Source organism: Theropithecus gelada, chromosome 10, assembly GCF_003255815.1.
Source record: "Theropithecus gelada isolate Dixy chromosome 10, Tgel_1.0, whole genome shotgun sequence".
Lineage (NCBI taxonomy): Eukaryota > Metazoa > Chordata > Mammalia > Primates > Cercopithecidae > Theropithecus > Theropithecus gelada.
This window is the reverse complement of record NC_037678.1, coordinates 6,321,696-6,342,313: the sequence shown is the minus strand read 5'-3', so window position 1 is coordinate 6,342,313 and position 20,618 is coordinate 6,321,696. Positions and strand designations below refer to the sequence as shown.

At 47.5% G+C, this 20,618-nt stretch overlaps 1 protein-coding gene across 2 annotated transcripts in view; it reads right to left on the bottom strand.

Annotated features, from left to right (window-relative positions):
• Window positions 1-2,483: 2,483 nt before the first annotated feature.
• SHISAL1 (shisa like 1) overlaps window positions 2,484-20,618 on the bottom strand; it is an 87,786-nt gene continuing 69,651 nt past the window's right edge. For both annotated transcript variants that reach the window (XM_025400418.1, XM_025400419.1), the window contains exon 5: window positions 2,484-8,564. In XM_025400418.1, coding sequence (XP_025256203.1) covers window position 8,564 — 1 coding nt within the window. In that variant the 3' untranslated portion in view covers window positions 2,484-8,563. The remainder of the gene's footprint in view (window positions 8,565-20,618) is intronic.

Sequence of the window (20,618 nt, the reverse complement as noted above, 5' to 3'; positions counted from 1 at the left end):
ATGAATAAAGCTATAAACACCCGTGTGCAGGTTTTGTGTGGACATAAGTTGTCAACTCCTTTGGGTAAATACCAAGAAGTGTGAATGCCGGGTCGGATGGTAAAAATATGTTTTGTTTTGTGAGGAACTGCCAAACCGTCTTCCAAAGCATTCACAGCAGTGAATGAGAGCTCCTGTTTCTCCACATTCTCATCAGCATTTGGTGGTGTTGGTGTGCCGGAGTTTGGCCATTCTAATAGGTGTGTCATAGTATCTCATTGTTTTAATTTGCATTTCTGATGACGTATGAGGTGGAGTATCTTTTCAGATGCTTATTTTCTGCCTGTGTATCTTCTTTGGTGAGGCGCCTCTTAAGGTCTTTGGCTCATTTCTTAATCACGTTGTTTTCCTTTCCTTTCCTCTTTCCTTTTTCCTTTCCTTTCCTTTCTTTTTTCCTTTCCTTTCCTTTCCTTTCCTCTTCTTTCCTTTCCTCTTTCTTTTTCTTTTTTCTTTTTCTTTTTTTTTTTTTTGAGACGGAGTCTCGCTCTGTCACCCAGGCTGGAGTGCAATGGCACAATCTCAGCATACTGCAACCTCTGTCTCCTGGGTTCAGGCGATTCTCCTGCCTTAGCCTCCCAAGCAGCATGCACCACCATGCCTGGCTAATTTTTTTTTTTTTTTTTTAGTAGAGATGGGGTTTCACCATGTTGGTCAGACTGGTCTCGAACTCCTGGCCTCAGGTGATCCACCCGCCTCAGCTTCCCAAAGTACTGGGATTACAGGCGTGAGCCACCGTGCCCGGCTTGTTTTCTTTTTCTTTTTTGAGACAGGGTCTCACTGTAGCTACCAGGCTGGTCTTGAACCTCTGGGCTGAAGTGACCCTCCCGCCTCAGCCTCCCAAATAGCTGGAATGACAGGTGCAAGCCACTGTGCCTGGATCTGTTTTCTTACGGTTGCGTTTTAAGAATTCTTTGTATATTTTGGCTAATGATCCTTTATCAGATGTGTCTTTTTGCAAATATTTTTCTCTCGTTCTTTGGCTTCGCTTTTCATTCTCTTGATAATATTTCACAGAGCAGACAGGTTTAATTTTAATGAAGTCCAACTTATCAATTCTTTCATAGATCGTGTCTTTGGTGTTGTATCTAAAAAGTCATTGCCAAACCAAGGTCATCTAGATTTTCTCCTACGTTATCTTCTAGGAGTTCTACAGTTGTTTTTTGTTTGTTTGTTTTTGTTTGTTTCACTTAGGTCTATGCTCCATTTTGAGTTAATTTTGTGGAGTGTAAAGTCTGTGTCCGGATTTGTACTTTTCCACGTGAATGTCCAGTTGTTCCAGCACCATTTCTTGAAAAGACTATTTTTTTCCTCCATTCTATTGCTTTTGTGCCTTTGTCAAAGATCAGTTGACTATTTTATGTGGGTCTATTTCTGGGCTGTCTATTCTGTTCATTGTCTGTTCTTTTGCCAATACCACACTGTCTTACGTAATCTGCTTTTCAACTCATTTACTGAGACCTTAATTTGGGTTATTATGTACTTTTAAAAAAATTTCTACAGTTTCTAATCGGCTCTTTGAAAAATTTCCTGTATCTTTTTTTATGGGTTTCAGATGTGATTTTATGTATTTGGAGCACAGTAAGTATGGCTGTGTGAAGACATGTGTCTGACTGCTCCTGGGCTTGTAGCCTCTCTGCCTGGCTCCTAATCCCTGTGCCTCCATTGCTTCTTTACGTTGCTGCCTTGTGTACCTGGTGACCTCTGATTGTATGCCAGGAAAGATATATTTGATAAACTGTTGGCAGAAGTATTTTGAAGCATCTGATGAGACCTCTCTGGAGGAAAATAGTATTTGCCACCCTCCATTGCCTGGGGGTACCAGCAGTCTGGCATCCTCATCATCGGATTTCAGGTGTTGGGGGCCTCTGGGCCCCAGGTGAAGTAGGGCTGGGCTGCAAGGCCTGGTGCTGCTTTTCTCCATGGTGCAGCCTGTCCCTTCTCCTGCGTCCTCACTCCTCCTGCTGGCGAGTGGGGCCAGAATTGACTCCGTGTCCAGCATGAGGGACACACAGTCCCAGCATGAGGGATGGTGGCTTTTCAGGGCACGGCGTTCATTAAAGGAGGTTACTCTGTCCCTTCGCCAATGAGATGACAAACAAGAGGCACCTGGCATGTCACACCAGGGGCCACTGATGGCATGCCGTCTGCAGTGATCAGCCTTTCCCCTTGATCCCCCATGTGCTTTCAGCTCTGTCTTATTGGGTGCTAGTGCCAGATTCAGGGCCCTGTCACTCCTCTCTGACCTTGCCCTTGCCCCTTTGGAGGTGGTGTCCACCTGCCATTGGCATTGAGTGTTCAGGATGGACTCGCGTGCCCAGCTCCCCCTACCACCACCTTGGCTGGCACCCCAGCCCCTGGTCCTCCACCTTCCCTAACAAAGTGACAAATTATGTGGGCACAGGTTCCCTTGAGCGCATTTTGAAATACCGAAAGAAACGTCAATCTAGGGAACAGTTGACATGACACTCCTTTATTAAAACCTAGGGACATTGTTATAAAAACTACTGTATATAAAGACAAAAGCAGAGCAACAGCGGTCAGTGAAAAACACATTATTATTGTTACATTCTAGTATTATTATTAGGAATATTATTGGTTTTTGGTTTTCCCAGTTATCAGCTCTCAGAGAGACCCCATGCCTGCTCACATGAAGTCAGTTTACAGGAGAGAAAATATTTCTATCCCCCACCCCTGCCGCTGCGTGCCCTTGTCCGGCTGGCCCTGGGGAGGACACATCCGCCTTTTGTGGGAGGTTTCCTGCCTTGTTAAGGTGACTGAGCCCCTCACCTTTGCAGCCCCCACCTCATCATTACTGCACATCGTCCAGACACTGACCACTTGGTTATTTGACTGTGATGTATGCCACTAGCTTTAAAACGGGAAATGGGGAAAAATAGGAAGAAACTGGGTATGAGAAACTGACATGCAATTCCAAAAAGAGGCTCTCTCTCGGGCCACCAGCTTGGTTCCAGTTGTGGCCAGGGTGGCCATGTCATCTACGGTTTTTGATCTTGTGCTCAGGGTTGGCGCTGACCAATGTGGGATCCTGCACATTTTGGAGGCTGGTTTAGGGTCATTCAACAGGGTGCCTCATTGTACAAACCCAAGGGTCACCATTCTCAGTGCGGTCTATATAAACAGCATTCCTGGGAGCCCATTACCATTTATGGGATGGTATCATGAATGGTGCCTCCTGGAGGTGAACCCTGCAGCAGCCCTGGATTTCAGTCTGTCAAGGGCAAATCTGTCAGGGCTTTGAGGTGAAGATAGGAGTTTTAGGTACAGAGTAACTAATAGTCAAACCTGCTCATTCATCAAGCATCTATCTAGCACCAGCTGTTGGCCAGGAGCTTGGACTAGAAACTGGGGTGGTGGGGGCAATGATACCTCCAAGGTCACTTTCATGGGTAGGAGGTAAGTGTTCTGATTTCATTTTGTGAATCTAAGCATGTCTGTTAGGCACAACTAGTCATTTCACAGGTGGTCCCAGCTATAGCAGGAATGGCTCCCAGATGGGCCCTGGGTCTGGGGCCAGGCAAGCGGCAGGTGCTTGGCAAGTATCTGCTGAATAGGTGAGGGAAATGCGTGTCATCGAATGGGTTTTCTAGGAGGGTCCTGACCTCTTCTAGCTCGCCTGACTGCTTAACTTTAACATTTGAGCTTTTCGGGCCACAACCCCCAAAGTTGTTTGCATGCACTTAAGCACCAGTGTGGGATGTGTTGGTGCTACAGGAACTAGGGCACTGTGCATGGCATCTGGCACATAGAAAGTGTACAGGCTTGTCTTCCGGAGGGCACAGGGCATGGCCCCAGCCCAGTGATATATTCCTGGACTGCAAAGGGCGGTGATCAGAGTGCCATCCACTCATGGCCTGTCCGACTGTCCTGATGCTATGGGGGCCAGGCAGACACCCTCTGATGCCCACCACGTGAGCAGGATGATTAAGAATCCCTGCAGTTTGCTTCCATGATTCTAACCCTAGATTTTCACAGCAGACAAAACCACCCACGTGGATGTGTCCCTATAGGGATGGGTGGCCCTTCAACATTGATAAGACATGTTCGCAATGACTCCATCCAGGTCTGTTATTCTTTCCTTCCTTCTTACCTACCTACCTACCTACCTACCTACACAGTCTCACTCATGCCCAGGCTGGAGTGGACTGGTGTGATCTCAACTCTCTGCAAGCTCTGCCTCCTGAGTTCCTGTTATGTTAATTTCAAACATGTGGGAAATCTGTAAATTCACTTCTGAAGCCTCTTCCTGTTGATGGGGACCAGTTCAGCCAAGTTGAAAAATTAAAATAATGGCACAGTCTCTAATAGACATGGTGATTGTGAAGGCAGCCAAGCCATCGGAGGGGCCTGGGTGGGGACAGCGGCTGGAGGGATGTAAAGGGTGTGGCCACACCAGGCTGGAATCCTGACTTCACCTGGACAGTGGCCTGTGGGCGAGTCAGTGCCAGGCTCAGCCACACCCACAGCCCTGGTCTGTTTGACATGACCTGAAGAGAGCTTTTGGGTTGATGGTGAACTGGGAACCATCTCCTGGCCAAAGAATCCTGTTAACCCCCATTCCTGGTTGTGTTTTCTCTGACAGTCCCAAGTCCTTCTCTTCAGCTCTGGGCCAAATTTGACTGAATCTTTCTGATGATGAGGGGAGATGCCACCCACCCTGGGAACACTGTCAGCTGCCTACTTGCTGCTTTCTAGAACATTGGAGACAGCAAGAGGGACCAGATCTACCTGTGAAATCACCTGTGTGTGTGCATGTGCACGTGTCCATGCATGTGTGTGCGTGCACAGCTGGTTGTGCACACGTATTCATGTGCATGTATGTGTGTGTGCATTGTGTACTTGTGTGTGTGTGTTTTCAATTAAGGCCCGTTGCACATCAGCAATGGTCATGGTCAGGTGCTGGCCTGGCAGCTGGAGGGGCCAGGCGAGGCAGGTGAGCAGGCTGCTTCTCTAGGTGCAGGGCATGTTCAGAGGCTAACGTGAGGGCAGCGAGCCAGCAGGCACTACCAGCTATTGGTTCTGAATAGAGATTCTGAAACACACAACAATCACACCATACACAGACGAGGGGGAAAGCATAAAACTGCTCATGAATCACACAGTTCCCAGTGGGAAACAGTCCTTACAAATGCGGTAGTTCTGCAAAGCAGCCTCGAATGCAGATTCCTCTGTGGACATCTTGTCCTCCTTTCTCTCATGTTTTTCTTTATGTATTATTATTACAAATTACATGGTTACGGACAGAAGCTCACAGTAAAAAGTAAAAGTAGGCAGCTTAAAAAATCAGGTTGAGGAGTTGCTACAAAACGATAACTCTAGAAATCTATGCTTGAACTTGTCACTACCCTGCATCCATCTTGTTCTCAGGGACACTCTACTCATTGAAGGACCTGCCCGCCACAACCACAGCAGGATGGGGACAGTGTTTCTCACAATGACCTGGGGACCCATGGCGTTTTGAGGAGCCCTTGACACCACTGGGGGATTGAATACCCACACCTGCTTTCTACACCGAGTGTTCATACCCGCGTGCACACCGTTCTCACCTCCTCCGTCAGACAGCAAGTACCGTGACCCCCTGGCACCCCACCTCACACACTTGACAGGTAAGAAGCAGAGGCTCTGAGAGGTTAAGTGACTCGTGGGGGTGACCTGTGGGAAGGAGGGTGTTGTGGCTGTCTGTACCTGCCTTTGCCGCAGGCTATCTATACCAGGTGTGCTGGGTCTTGGTGATCTCTGCTGAGACCTCCTGCTTGCCACAGAATGTTCCAGTCCTCAGCCCAGCTGCCCAAGAGGGACTTGGCAGAGCAGTAGGACCGCAAACCCCATGGGTTTTTCAGTTATTCCTGAAAAGACCTTTTTCAGGAGGAACGTCCTCCTAGAAGGTTGTAAATCTCAAGGGATGCTTAGGTGAACCCCAGCTCTAGCTGTTGTCTATTTGGCAGACCTCTGACCCCAGGTGTGCAGGAGAGGGAGGCAAGGTCACCAGTTCCTTTTTGGCGGAGGAAGCACCTGTAGAGCATCATCCAGGACAGCAGGACACGAGGGCTGCAAACCCCTTAAATACCCATCTGACTCCTTCCTCTTACCGATGGGGAAACTGAGGTAACAGACCTTGCCTGAGGTCATGCTGTTTGTTGTCAGTGGCAGAGCTGACGTCAGAATCTGGGTCTTGGGCCCCTCACCCCAAAGCTTCCTCTGCCTTCCGAGGCACTGCACATGGGACAGGCTGTGCACCCCCTTATGGCACCATGGCCCTGGGATGGCTCACATCAGGGGAGAGGAAGCCATGCCTTTCTCCAATTGAGACCCCAAGCAGAGATTCTCGCACTTTGCCTCTGCCAAGCTGTAGGCCTGGCATACCGCTGCCAGCACTGCCTGGAGGGGACAGGTGAACCCAAAGACTGAAGCCAGGGGCCTGGGTCTTCCACAGCCGACCTGTGTGACCCTGGGCAAGCCACTTGACCCGGCTGAGTCTGTCTTCTCATCCATAAAATGGGGAGAGCCCCTTCTTCACGGGGCTGTTGAGAGGATGGAGAGCCAGGCAGAATGGGGATGCTTTATGCCCTAGCAGGTTTGTTCTGCTTTTCCAAAGGCAGGGCATTGTTTGCACAGCTTGACTCACAGCGGAGCCCAGAGCTGGGCATGCTCGCCCGCCCTCATCTCCTCTGGGTCCCAGCCACCTGGCTTTCTTATGCTTCCTTGAAACCACCAAGACTATGGCTGCTTCAGGGCCTTTGAACTAGCCATTCCTTCTGTCTGAAATGCTCTTTTCCTATCTTTAATGCCCATTACTGGCTCCTGTGTGTCATTCAAATCCGGGCTTCAATCATCTGCTCAAGAAGGCCTTTCCAGACCACCCCAGGTCCACAAGTGTCTCGCTCACGTGTCCCTCGAACTGAGTTCCCAGCAGAGCACTCACTGCCCTTGCCACCTTCTTTCTTCACTGTCTTGCCCCAGCTAGAAAGCCAGCACAGTGAGCAGGGACCTGCCTTGTTCACTGTCGTGTCTGGTGAATGGATGGTTGGTCAGTGTGAGAACACCAGGTCTGATGAAATGAGGAAACTGGATCAGAGGACACACGTGTTTATTAAGCAGGGCCTCCCGAGCTAAGAGCTGAGGGAGGTCTGGTATCACTAACGCCCATGGAATGTGTGTATCTACACTGGCAGTGTGGCCTTTGGAGATGTTTGTGATCATTTAGGTGATGCCATCTCATAGGTGCAATGGGGCAGGAGTGGAGGTGATTAGCTCTGTGGGTGGATGTTATGGGCATCTAGGTTTACATAGAAGTCCCACTTGAAAGTAGATGGATTTCTAGAACCCTCCTCTTTGGGTTTCTGTAGCCTCGTTACCCTGTCCAGCAAAGATCCCTGTGTCTGTGTCTCCCACCAGATGGGAGGCTCCCCAGGGGGACTCATCTTTCGTCCCCATCACTGCCCAGCACGGGGCCTGGCAGGCAGCAGGTGCTTAGCCCGAATGTGCTGAGTAGATCAGCGCTCCAGGTGGTGATGGCGGAGAACTCAGGGAGATGGCCTGTGGAGGCATCAAGGAGATGCTCCTGGCATGGTGCAGGGTGTGCCCTGGCTGGGGAGCACGTCATGTCCAGGGAGTTGGAGCCTGGACTTTGGGTTCCTGCACCCCTGAGATCAAACAAGGGGTTGGTCTCCTCCTGGCCACATGGCCCTGGGCACCCCTTCTCCACTGTGAGCTTTTTCTGCCTCCCAGGTGGTAAGAGAGAGAGTGCATGAAAACACTCAACTTGGTACCTGACCTGTGGTCAGCCTGAGATGCGTCCCTTAGTATTACTATTGTTACAGGAATGAATTCTGTAAGAACCAACCCTACTGGCATTTTGAAATCCCCAGTGCCCCCCGAGACACAGAGGGGCTGTACCCTGTGCTTTAGCAAGAAGCTTGCGGCCTGGACATTGACACTGATCAGAACCCCCCAGCTAGAGGGTGACCTGTGCCCATCAGAGAACTTGAGGGGGAAGCCCCAATAAAAACCAACCAAGCAAACAAAAAGAACACCCCAAATCACACACGCACACACACACACGCGCACATCCAATATTCTGACACAAATAGCCCCAAGGGGCCGCTATTTGGAGGGAGCAGGGGCAAGGGAAGCTTCGGTTTTCAACCATGGGTATAACTCACAGACCTCAATCCTCCTGGCTGGAATCAGCCAGAGTTGCTTTGTTTTGGTCATCCTGAGTCCACAATGAGTCACCTCTCAGAAGCCACCAGCCCAAAATGGGACTATTGCTTGCGGACAGGTGGCTCAGAATCCCTTCCCCGGCACCCCCAGCCCCTACCCCTGAGTTTGCTCCTAATCTTAGAAGTCCACGGAAGAGGGTTTTGGGCACAGGCAGCATTTCTTCCTCTGCCACCGTCGCTACCTCGGCTGTCCCTGGCATCTCTGTAGAAGTTGTTCTTCTCGGAGGCTGCACTGGGTGCTTCAGATCTCATCTCCCCCATCCTGAGGCACAGCAAAAGGGTTTTCTGGAAGAAATACAAGGAAAAAAAGTATCACATAGTGTCTCCTCCATGGGGACTCACTGGGGACATTTCTCTATGGTCTCAGTGCCAGAAGAAGCCAGGTTTCTTTTGAGCATGTGGGTTTTGTCTTCTGAACATTGTGAACCATGTGACTTTAAGATTGGAAGCAAGAAAAAAAAAATCTGCTATCATTATAGCTCCATATAGTACTAGGGCTCTGGCCCATGCAATAAGACAAGAAAAATAAGCATAGAATAGGACTGGAATAGAAGAACCAAAATTACATTTAACTGTGGATAACTTACTAGAAAATGTAACAGAATCAACAAGTTAATTAGTAGAGTGGAGAGTGCAGACATAGAGGTGGTATAATCAACCTATAAGACATCAAATCAATTTATAAAATGCAACAATGACTAGGGTAATTATATGTCATGGCTTGGGACAGTCTCAGTTAACACTTGTTCTGACATAATTTTTAATGTTGTTCCCCTTTTACCCTCAAAAGTATTCTGATTTAGATGATAAATTATATGGTCACCCTTGCTATAACAAACTAAATATTAAATACAGATACAGATTCCATTCATATTGACAAAAACCATTATGTATTTTGGAATGACACTAATATATGACCATGTCATACAAAGCTATAGAGAAGAGACCAAGGTGCTCCTGGAATAGGGAAGAGCCAGGAGACCAGTGGAACAAGATCTACAGTGTGGAAACAGGTCTGCAGGGCACTTATAGCTTTGATTGGCAGAGTCAAGTTGCAAACCAGACAATGAGGAAAAGAAATGCAAACTCCATCTGTGGCAGGCAGCATGACCCCCACTGCCCTGCGTCTGTTGTAAGACCAATTTCCCAGCCACAGATACTTAACTTTCCAGACTCCCTTGCAAGCAGGGGTGGTCACATGACCCAGTCTGGCCAATGCTGTGTAAGTGGGAGTCTATTGGGAAGGGGACATGAATTCAGGGGAAGATGAACTATCTTGCATGCATGAGAATGAAGGATGCTCACTAACACAGGTGGAGTAGAAAGCAGGGAGAAACTTGGTTGTGGTGGCCGCCCTGGACTGCCCCCTCCATACCACTGCAGTTGAATTTCTTTTACTTGCATAAATTGCATCTGGTGACAGTTCTTAAGTACATGGTTTTTGGGCAAACAGAGAAGTCAAGGGAGTGACTCTGACAAAGCCAGGAAAGCCCACTTCCCCAGAGTGAGTGAGACACCAAGAGGCAGAACCTACTCTCCACTCTTTACACATCAGTGGGAATATGTACAGGGGCTAAGACATTCTGTGAGGGTCATCTCCTCTGCTTCACAGAACAAAGCCAGGTACTCCATCACCCACTTTGTTTTTCTCCATAGCACACACCTCTATCCAACCTACCACCTATTGTACTTACTTGAATAGCTTATTGTTTGTCTTCCCCAAATAGAAAGTTAGCTACAAGAGGGTTAAGGTGATTGGGTGTTTTACACATCACTGCATTGCCAGGGTCTAGAACAGTAACTGGCATACTGTAGGGGGCTTAATATTTATCAAATAAATGAATGAACCAAGAATTTAAAGCCCAATGAACCATCTTTCAAGTATAAAGTCAACAGAAAAACGTGTTGAACATATTTTTGAATTATAGTTCCCATGACCCTTTCTTTAAAAAGTTAAGGACACCCTTAGGCAAATCAAGAATGATTCAGAAAGGTTTAATATAAAAGGATGGGCAGATGATTTTTTAAAAGTTCTGCGGATGGATGGTGGTGATGGCTGCTGTTTTAATCCATTTTCATGCTGCTGATAAAGACATACCCGCGATTGGGCAATTTACAAAAGAGGTTTAACTGGACTTACAGTTCCACATGGCTGGGGAGGCCTCACAATCATGGCAAAAGGCAAGGAGGAGCAAGTTACACCTTACATGGATGGTGGCAGGCAAAGGGAAAGACAGCGAGCTTGTGCAGGAAAATTCCCATGTGTAAAAGCCATCAGATCTCATGAGATTTATTCACTATCATGAGAACAGCACGGGAAAGACCTGCCCCCATGATTCAATTACCTCCCACCAGGTTCCTCCCACGACACATGGGAATTGTGGGATTTACAATTCAAGATGAGATTTGGGTGGGGACACAGCCAAACCATATCAGTTGCCCTACAGTGAGAAGGTACTTAATGCCCCTGAACTGTAGACCATTAAAATGGTAAATGTTATGTGTATTTTACCAGAATTCATAAAAAGGATGAGCAGAAGCATAACAAATGCAAATGAAGAGAAATCAGGGTCAAGGTATAAATGGAGCACTGCCAAGAGGGCCAGCAATGAGCGTAGAATTTGTGTAACTGCAGGACTATTGCAGCCAATCTAAAGATTAAGAAGAATGAAACAAAACAGAGAAATAATAAATAATAAAAAGTAGGAGGGATGGAGGTAATATAAGTAAACTGTCATATTCATATATAGTTGGGAGTCTAAAGAATTGCTTAGAAGTTTAAAATTAGAGGCATCGAGGTAAACAGAAAAAAATCAAATAACTTCGAGGAAGGAAAGTAGAAATATTCTAATTTTGATATTGTTCATAGTAGGGAGAAAATAAATGTTGTCTAGAGAAATAAAAGGATTAAAGATGTCATAATTATGAAGATAACCATGGGATCAAAAATGCAGCTTTTCAAATTATCAGAAGACATACACACAGAAAATAAAACAAAGACAACAGAGACCATATGGAGAAAATTGACAATCCCCACAAAACTATGAAAGCAGAAAGCCTAAGACCAAATGCATGTGCCATATCAGTAAATGTTAATGAGCCATACACACTTGCTAAAAAATAAAAAAGACTGGATCACAAACAAGGGCACTGAAGGTAGAATGATTCAGCAAGGTTTCATCAAAAAGGATGGGCAGGACCGGGCACAGTGGCTTACATCTGTAATCTCAGCACTTTGGGAGGCCGAGGCAGATAGATCATGAGGTCAGGAGTTCAAGACCAGCCTGGCCAACATGATGAAATCCTGTCTCTACTAAAAATACAAAAAATTAGCCAGGTGTGGTGGTGGGTGCCTGCAGTCCCAGCTACTCAGGAGGCTAAGGCAGGAGAATCGCTTGAACCTGGGAGGCAGAGGTTGCAGTGAGCCAAGATTATGCCATTGCATTCCAGCCTGGGTGACAGACAGATTCCATCTCAAAAAAAAAAAAAAAAAAGATGGGCAGATGATTTTTACAAAGTTCTGCAGATGGATGATGGTGACGGTTGTACTACAGTGAGAAGTACTTAATACCCCTGAACTGTATACTTTTAAAAAGGTTAAAATGATAAATGTTACGTGCATTTTACCATAATTTTTAAAAAGGATGAGTAGAAGCATAACACACAAATGCAAATGAAGATAAATCAGGGGTCATAATAATAGACAAAGCTGAAGTCAGGGCAAAAAAAAATTGAGAAAAAAGAAGGGCACTGTGTGAGGGTGAAGGATGACAGTCATCATGAAGATCTAATATTAATGAATGTTCATGTACCAAATAGCATAGCCTCAATATTCACAGAGCAAGACTGGAAATATAGGGAGAAAAAGCAGAGTATGCTAGCATTAGCACCTTTTTTTTTGTTGAGACAGAGTCTTACTCTGTTGCCCAGGCTGGAGTGCAATGGTATGATCTCGGCTCACTACAACGCCACCTCTTGGATTCAAGCGATTCTCCTGCCTCAGCCTCCTGAGTAGCTGGGATAACAGGTGCTCACCACTATGCTCTTTTTTTTTTTTTTTTTTTTTTTTGTATTTTTAGTAGAATTGGGATTTCACCATGTTGGCCAGTCTGGTCTCGAACTCCTGACCTTGGGTGATCCACCCACTTCGGCCCCCCAAAGTGCTGGGATTACAGGCATGAGCCACCATGCCTGGCCTAGTACATTTTAATTCACCTGTCTCAAACCATTCCATATGCAGTTGGCAAAAACAAAAGTAAGGAGAGAGGGAGCCAAATAATCTAACAACTCTGTGTGTGTGTGTAAAACACAGTCTACCTTCATTCTATTCAAATGCATACACAAAAAGTGACTATCAGGCCACAAAGAAAGTAAATTCCAAAAAATAGAAGACAACGTTCTCTGATAACAATATAGTAGAATTTGAAAATACTAATAACGAAACCACAGACCAAACCAAACTTTGCCACCAAGAGGTCTATAAACACTTAAAAGTAACCTTGAGTTAAAAAGAACAAAAAACAAAAACTGCAGAATATCTAGACAATGACAAAAAATATATTTATGGACCTGTGGGATGCAGCCAAAGCCAATGTTAGGAGGAACATATATAGCCTTAAAACACTGATCTTATTAATAAATGAGAAAGCATGAATTGCCCTACTCAAAAAGTTAGAAAAGACAAAATAAACCTAAGAAAGACATACAATAAATAAATGAAAACAGAAATGGAGTTAACAGCAAAAGAAAGGAACTCATAAGTAACTCCATGTTTTTTTTAAATTAAAAAAAAAATTTAGAAACAGGCTCTTGCTCTGTCACCCTAGCTGGAGTACAATGATGCAATCATAGTTCACTGCAACCTCAAACTCCTGGGCTTAAGTGATCCCCCTGCACCAGCCTCCTGTGTAGCTAAGACTACAGGTGTGCACCACTACACCCAGCTAATTAAAAAAAAAAATTTTTTTAGGGATGGCATCTTGCTGTGTTGCCCAGGCTGATCTTGATCTCCTGGCCTCAAGCAATCCTCCTGCCTTGGCCTCCCAAAATGCCGGAATTACAGGCATGAGTGACCATCTCTGGCCCCAACTACTTGTTTTTTGAAAAACAGTGAGACATGTTCACTGCTGGGGAATCTAATGAAGCAGGAGATATAATACACAGAAGGTGGAGGTGACTGCTTGGAAGGATTCTCTGCACTTTTGCTCTCCAGCTTCACTTCTCACCATCCCTTAACCCCTCCCAACCGGCTTTTCTTCCAACTTCTCTGCAGAATTTGCCCTTGTCAAGGTTACCAAAGACCTCCATGTTAATAAACCCAGTGGTCAATTATCAGTCCCCCTTTCACTAATCCTCCCAGCAGTACTGACTCAAGTGATCAATCCACCTGCTTCCAGGACACTGCAGTCTTCTTCTCCTGGTCCTCCTCCTCCCACTGCTGGTCTGCCCACATCTTCCCAACCTCCTCTTCTCCACTGTTTCTACTCACTCATGGATCTCACCTCCTCTCAAGGATTTAAACACTATATGTTGATGCCTATTTTTTCTTTTTTTTCTGAGACAGAGTCAGAGTCTTACACTATAACCCAGCCTGGAAATACGATGACTTTTGAGCCTCAAACTCTCACCTAAACTCCATTCTGATGGCCAACGTGTCTACTCGATGTCACCAAATGGATATTTAATAGACACCTCAAACTTAATATTCCCCAAACTAAAATCCCAACCTTCCTCCCCCATCCGGCTTTTCCCACAATTTTCCTGACCTCAGGAAATACACCTCCATCCTGCCAGTTGCTCTCATCAGAGGCCTGGAGTCATCTTTGACCCCTCTCTTCCTCTCTCATTCCATATCTAACCCAGGAGCAAATCCCGTTGGCCCTTCCTTTCACTTCCTGCTGCCTCCACCACTCCTACTGTGGTCCACGCTGGCAGGATTCTTGCAGTGGTCTCTGCACTAGTCAGCGCCTTCCCTCTGCTCTCAACACAGCAGCCAGAGGAGCCCTGTGAAAACCTAAGTCCGATTACCCCACCCCTTTCCTCAAAACCCTCAGTGGTTCCCCAGATTCACTCAGAGCAGAAGCTAACGTCCTTCCCACTCCATCACCTCCCTGTCCTATTCCTCACTCTTTTCCTTTGCACTCTCTCCATTCCAATGGTAATGGTTTGTTTTGTGTCAATTTGACTGGGCCACAGGGTGCCCTGATATTTGGTGAGACATTTTTCTGAGTGTGTCATGAAGGTGTTTCATGATGAGATGAACATGTGACCTGGCAGATGAAGGAAAACAGTGTCCTTCTCTGTGCAGGTGGCCTCATTCAACCCACTGGAGGCCTAACAGAACCAACAAGGTAAGGGGGAATTCATGCTATCTCTGCCTGCCTTTAAGTGGGGACATCATTCTCCTCCCTTTAGACTCAGGCTGGGACTGAAATTCACACCATTGGCTCTCCTGGGTCTCAGGCCCTCGACTCACACCATCAGCTCTCCTGGGTCTCAGGCTCTCAACTCAAAGTGGAACGCACACCATCTGCTCTCCTGGGTCTCAGACCCTCAACTCACACTGGAACTCACACCATCGGCTCTCCTGGGTCTCAGACCCTCAACTCACACTGGAACTCACACCATCGGCTCTCCTGGGTCTCAGATCCTCAACTCACACTGGAACTCACATCATCGGTTCTTCTGGGTCTCCAGCTTGCTAATTGCAGACCTTTGGATTCCTCAACCTGCATAGCTGCAGGAGCCAATTCCCTACAGTGCGTGTCTTCACATGTGTCTATATGTGATTAGTTCTGTTTCTCTGGAGCACACTGACTAATACACCATCTGTACCAGCATGCTTCTGTCTCTTCTCCCAGATAAACCCAAGGCTGAATCCCTGATCTCCTTTAAGTCACCTTTTTAGTGAGCCCCTTGGCCACCTGTTTAAAATTATCCTCTATCTCCAACGCATTATCACTGTCTAAAAGTCCATATATTTCACATACACATTTTAAAAATTGTCTGCAGTCTCCATAAAAGCAGGCTTTTTGCTGCTTTTGGCCATGACTGTATCCCCCGGGCCAATAACGATGCCTGGCACAGGGTCGGCACTCAATTAAGATGAACTGAACAAACAGAAGAACAAAGGCGACTGCCTGCTCAACTCGACAGAAATCAGGACGCCTCCAAGAAATGGATCAATTTCCAAGAAAAGAGAAATTACCCAAAGGATCCGGGAAGGGAGAATCTAAACAGACCAATTGCCAAGAAGAAAGACAGAAACTGTCAAATAGCAAATCCAAAGTCTAAAATAAGAGAAATGCAAATTAAAGCCATAATGAGAGAGGATTTCAGAGTGCAGACAAAAGGGAACATCCACATTCCTTCACTTGCCACCCTGACACAGATCAAAAGTGCTGAGCACCCGGCGCGTGTGTTGGTTTGAGTTTCTGCTTCACTGCTGGTCGGGGGGACGCTGGGGTCATTTCTGTGGAAGGCAATTTGACACATGCCTGTAGTACAGATGCCCACGTCCTCTGAGCCAGCAGTCTCACGTAACGATTATCCTACAGACGTGCTCACAAGGGCAACATAGGTACAAGCACATTCATCACAGAAAGGTGGGTTACAGCAGAAGATTATGATCAGTGAAGTGTCCATCAGCAGGATGCCAGGTCAAAAACAAGAGCTCCCGCACAATGGAGAGTCACGCAGAGACCAGGAAGGCTTGGGCAGCTGTCCTCAGCCACCTCCCATGCTCTGCTCTGCTTCCCTGGGCGTTGGTCATCGAGATTCATGATTTGTGGCATTAATGCCACTTACACGCTGAGCCCTCTGCCCTGAAATTTAGTCTCGAATTCCCACCTTCCTCCCCTGGGCAATTTCTGTACTTTCCACTCAATTTTTCCGTAAATCTAAAACTGCTTTAAATATATATTCATTACCTAGATAACAAAATTCGTTAGATAGTGAGATGTCACTTTAAATCCATCAAATCAGCCAAACTTAGGAGATCAGATGATTTGAAAGGTAAGTGAACGCCCGTGAAGGGGACTCGCCACCGTGCTCTGCAGACGATCCGGCAACCTCTCTCTGCATGTACTTCCCCAAGAAGTTCTGGAGCTGGTCTTCAGGGTCAACCCGTCACCTTCCTAGGGAACTGCATTAGCATGGGCTGCTTCTTAAAACACGTTTAAGGCCGGGCACAGTGGCTCACACCTATAATCCCAGCATTTTGGGAGGCCGAGGCAGGCGGATCAACAGGTCAGGAGTTCGAAACAGCCTGACCAACATGGTGAAACCCCATCTCTACCAAAAACACAAAAATAAGCCAGGCGTGGTGGCATGCACCTGTAATCCCACCTACTCGGGAGGCTGAGGCAGGAGAATTGCTTGAACCCAGGAGGTGGAGGTTGCAGTGAGCTGAGATCATGCCATTGCACTCCAGCCTGGGCAACAAGAATGAAACTCTGTCTCTACATAAATAAATACAAAACTTAGCCAGGCATGGTGATGGGCACCTGTAGTCCCAGCTACTTGGGAGGCTGAGGCAGGAGAATCACTCGAATCCTGGGGGTAGAGGTTGCAATGAGCTGAGATTGTGCCACTGCACTCCAGTCTGGGTGGCAGAGCGAGACCATCTCAAAAACAAAAATCTTTAAAGTTCAGGGGTATACATGCAGGACGTGCAGGTTTGTGACACATCTAAATGTGTGTCATGGGGGTTTGTTGCACAGATTATTTCATCACCCAGACATGAAACCTAGTCCCAATTAGTTATTTTTCCTGGTCCTCTCCCTCTTCCCACCTTCTGCCCTCCAGTGGGCCCCAGTGTGTGTCATTCGTTCCCCTCTATCTATCCAGGTGTTCTCATCATTTAGCTCCCACTTATAAGTGAGAGCATGTGGTATTGGGTTTTCTGTTCCTGGGTTAGTTTGCTAAGAGTAATGGCTTCCAGCTCCATACATGTCCCTGCAAAGGACATGATCTTGTTCTTTTTTATGGCTGCATAGTATCCCATGGTGTCTATGCAGTCTTCCATACAGTTCTCAGAAGTGAGGATGCAAGAGCCCCTATGACAGAATGCATAGGTCTTGCACACAAAATGTTGGGTCAAAGGTAAGAAATACTATACATGAAAAGTGAACACACATGTTCCCAGCATTTGCATAATTTGGGCATCACGCTCAATTAAGACAAAAGAGTGGGGTGGATGGAGTAGGCATAGAGGGTGGGGGGTTGGGGGGGTAGGTACAGTAAGGGGCCCATCACAGCCACTGATGTGGGAGCTAGGGACCAGGAGGTGTGACCAGCTCAACATTCCGGACCCAAGGTTTGGAAACCAGGATGAAGCCTGGCTGACTCCACTATGAGGCTGAAAAGCTGAGAACATCACACAAGGCTCATGAAAAAGGGAAGTATGTCCTCACCCACCTGGCTACGTTCTTAGGTGGAAACTTGCAACAGGGTGGCCACATGGTAGAAACGGCCAGAAGCAGGCCAGGTGCGGTGACTCACGCCTGTAATCCCAGCACTTTGGGAGGCTGAGGCGGGCGGGTCACAAGAGTTCAAGACCAGCTTGAACATGGTGAAACCCCGTCTCTACTAAAAATACAAAAAATTAGCCGGATGCAGTGGCACGCAACCTATAATCCCAGCTACTCAGGAGGCTGAGGCAGGAGAATCACTTGAACCTGGGAGGAGGAGGTTGCAATGAGCTGAGATTGTGCCACTGCATTCCAGCATGGGCAACAGAGCAAGACTCTGTCTCAGAAAAATAATAAATTTAAAAGATAAAAATTATTGAAAAGAAACAGCCAGAGGCCCAGGGGAGCTGGGAAATAGCAGGACAGGGGCTGCTTCCTGGGTGGAGCCCTCGGTTGTACAAAAGAGTTCCAAGAAGCACTTCCTGCCCCTGGGCTTGTGCATGGCATGGCTGCGTGTGGGGACAGGCAGACACTCTCACATGCCAAGGGGAGCTGAGATGGAAAAGGACTTTGGGTTGCATTAATAGAAGTATATGTGCCAAAATAGGGGAGATGACCCAAGGTTCTGCCGATCTTTGTGGTGGCTGAACCACAAAGTCAGAATTTCAGTGTAGGGGGGGCTTGAAACCTAGTGTCCAATTTTCCTAGAATTGTTCTTTACTTTTCTTCTTTTTCCCTGTGTGTTCACCTCTTAGCTCTTCAGGAATGCAATTATAATGTTTACCTCTCCTCCACCAGGCGCTCCCTGCACTGCAAGCGTATCTAACTACAGTTCGATTTGCTTAGAAATTCTCAGGACAAAATGTTGAACCAAACCAGGCACCCTCTGGGATCCTCCCCCACCAGGAGATTGCCTCAAGACGACGGTCAGTTTACAGCCTAGCTCTGTCCACCATGGCACCCTCCAGACTACCCGGCTGAGAAAACATACAAGCAAGTCAGGTGGACCCTGCACCTCCTCACCCCCCCTCCCCTGCATGCCTTTCACACCAAGTTCCCCTTTAAAGATCCCCCTTTCCTCCCTGAAAGCTGAAGCGATTCCCTTAAATCAGGAGCCTGTACTGTTTCCCCTTAACCAAGCTCTGCAATAAAGTCACTTTCTTCCTACCAGACCCCTCTCTGTTCATTCGGATTCTGCAAGAGGCTGGACATGTGTTTGGTTATGGCCTGACTTGAGAGCCCACCTCCAACCTCCATGCTGCACAGGAAGGAAAGAATGTGACACGGACTCATTCTCAGCCCAGGATCTGGTGACAATTCAGTCTCTGGCCTTGGAGACCCTGTCTGCAGGTGCGGACAGTGCCATTAGGCTGGTAAAGGTTGGGATAGAGGGAGCCCAGGGACTGAGGGAAGAGAGACAGAAAGTCAGAGGAGGCTTGGAGAGGAGGTCCAGGTGATGGTCGAGGCCTTTGCTTGGTTTCTGCAGGAACGGTAAGCTCACTCCTTTACAGGCCATTCCCTTTTAAGCTGCTCAGTTACCTGGAAAACTTACAACGCGGAGCCAAACGCTTGCTGTGGGCCACAGTCTGGCCTTCCTGGCCCGTGGTGGCCCTTCTGGGATAAGGGTGGCAGCAACCATGCCCCTCCTCACTCCTTTTTGTTGCTGCAGGCTGACATGGAAAAGAGGTCCATTCTGGGGTGCGGGCAGCATCACCCCTGACTTTGGCCAAGGCCTCCTGATGGTTACCCCTGCATGGCAGTCTTTGCATTCCCCAGAGCGGTTTCCCTGGAGGGCAAAGTGGCTGCGGTCACTCCCCGGGGACACATGTCTGTTTGGGGATGACAAGCACAAAACTCAGGCTGGCGGACCCGGGAGGGAAGGGGTGCCACCGGGGCATGCTGAGGGCTGCTATGGCACTGACGCGGCTCTATTTCTCATGCCATTGGTGAGGACGTGGTGTTTGCTTCATTCCTTTTTATACCTCATATATATATATATATGTGTATATATATATGAGGTATAAAAAATATATATACACACACACACTATATGGATTCTCTTGCAGAAAATGAAATATTTCAAAATCAATGACTTAAAAAAAATTCTACTTATAGTTTCTTAGAGGGTAAAGCTTTGATGCCTTAGCTGGGCCTCAGGGCCTCTAACCAACAGAACTGTTACAGCTTTCAGTTTTGTGGTCTCCACTCCAAAGTACTCTTCCCAGAAAGCCCCAGTGTGCTCTTTACACTACTGGGAACACCCTCCCCTATCTCCACCTCGAAAACTCCTATACATCCTTCAAGACCTCACTCACTGGGCATACCTTCTGTGCAGCTTGTCTGACTCCCGCAAGCCTTTGTAACACCCTGTACCACACAGTACTGTAGAGTCCCATGGCAGAGATGACCCTGGCCTCAACATCAGACAAGCCTGGGTTCAGGTCCCAGCTCTGCCCCTCACGAGCTATGTGACCCTGGGCAAGTCATTAACCTCTCTGGGCCTTAGGTATTCACCTAATACTCCTCTAGGCCACACCCTCACTGCCGCCCAGTGGGGCTATCACTCCTGTGGACACAGCCCAGCCCATCAGCCCACAGTAGCCCCAGGAACGCTTCCTCATTGCACAGCCTTCTGGAAGGAATCTTTGGCAAATGTCAACTCTTGTTCTGCTTTCATGGCAAGCACGCCTTGGTCACATGCGGGGCTGTAGCCTGTGAGTGCAGGAAGCTGTTCCTGTGGGGCCACTGACTCCTGCCACGAAGGACTCGCCTGCCCTGATGCGGGGGTTACGTGTCCTCCTAGGCACTCTGCAGGCCGCCGCGCCCCTCATTGCCAGTCCCGTGGACCCCAGGCCCAGGCCCACACCCACCAGCGCTCCCCTCACTGTCAACTTGTGGTCCCTCGCACTAGCCTTTCCATAAGCCGGGA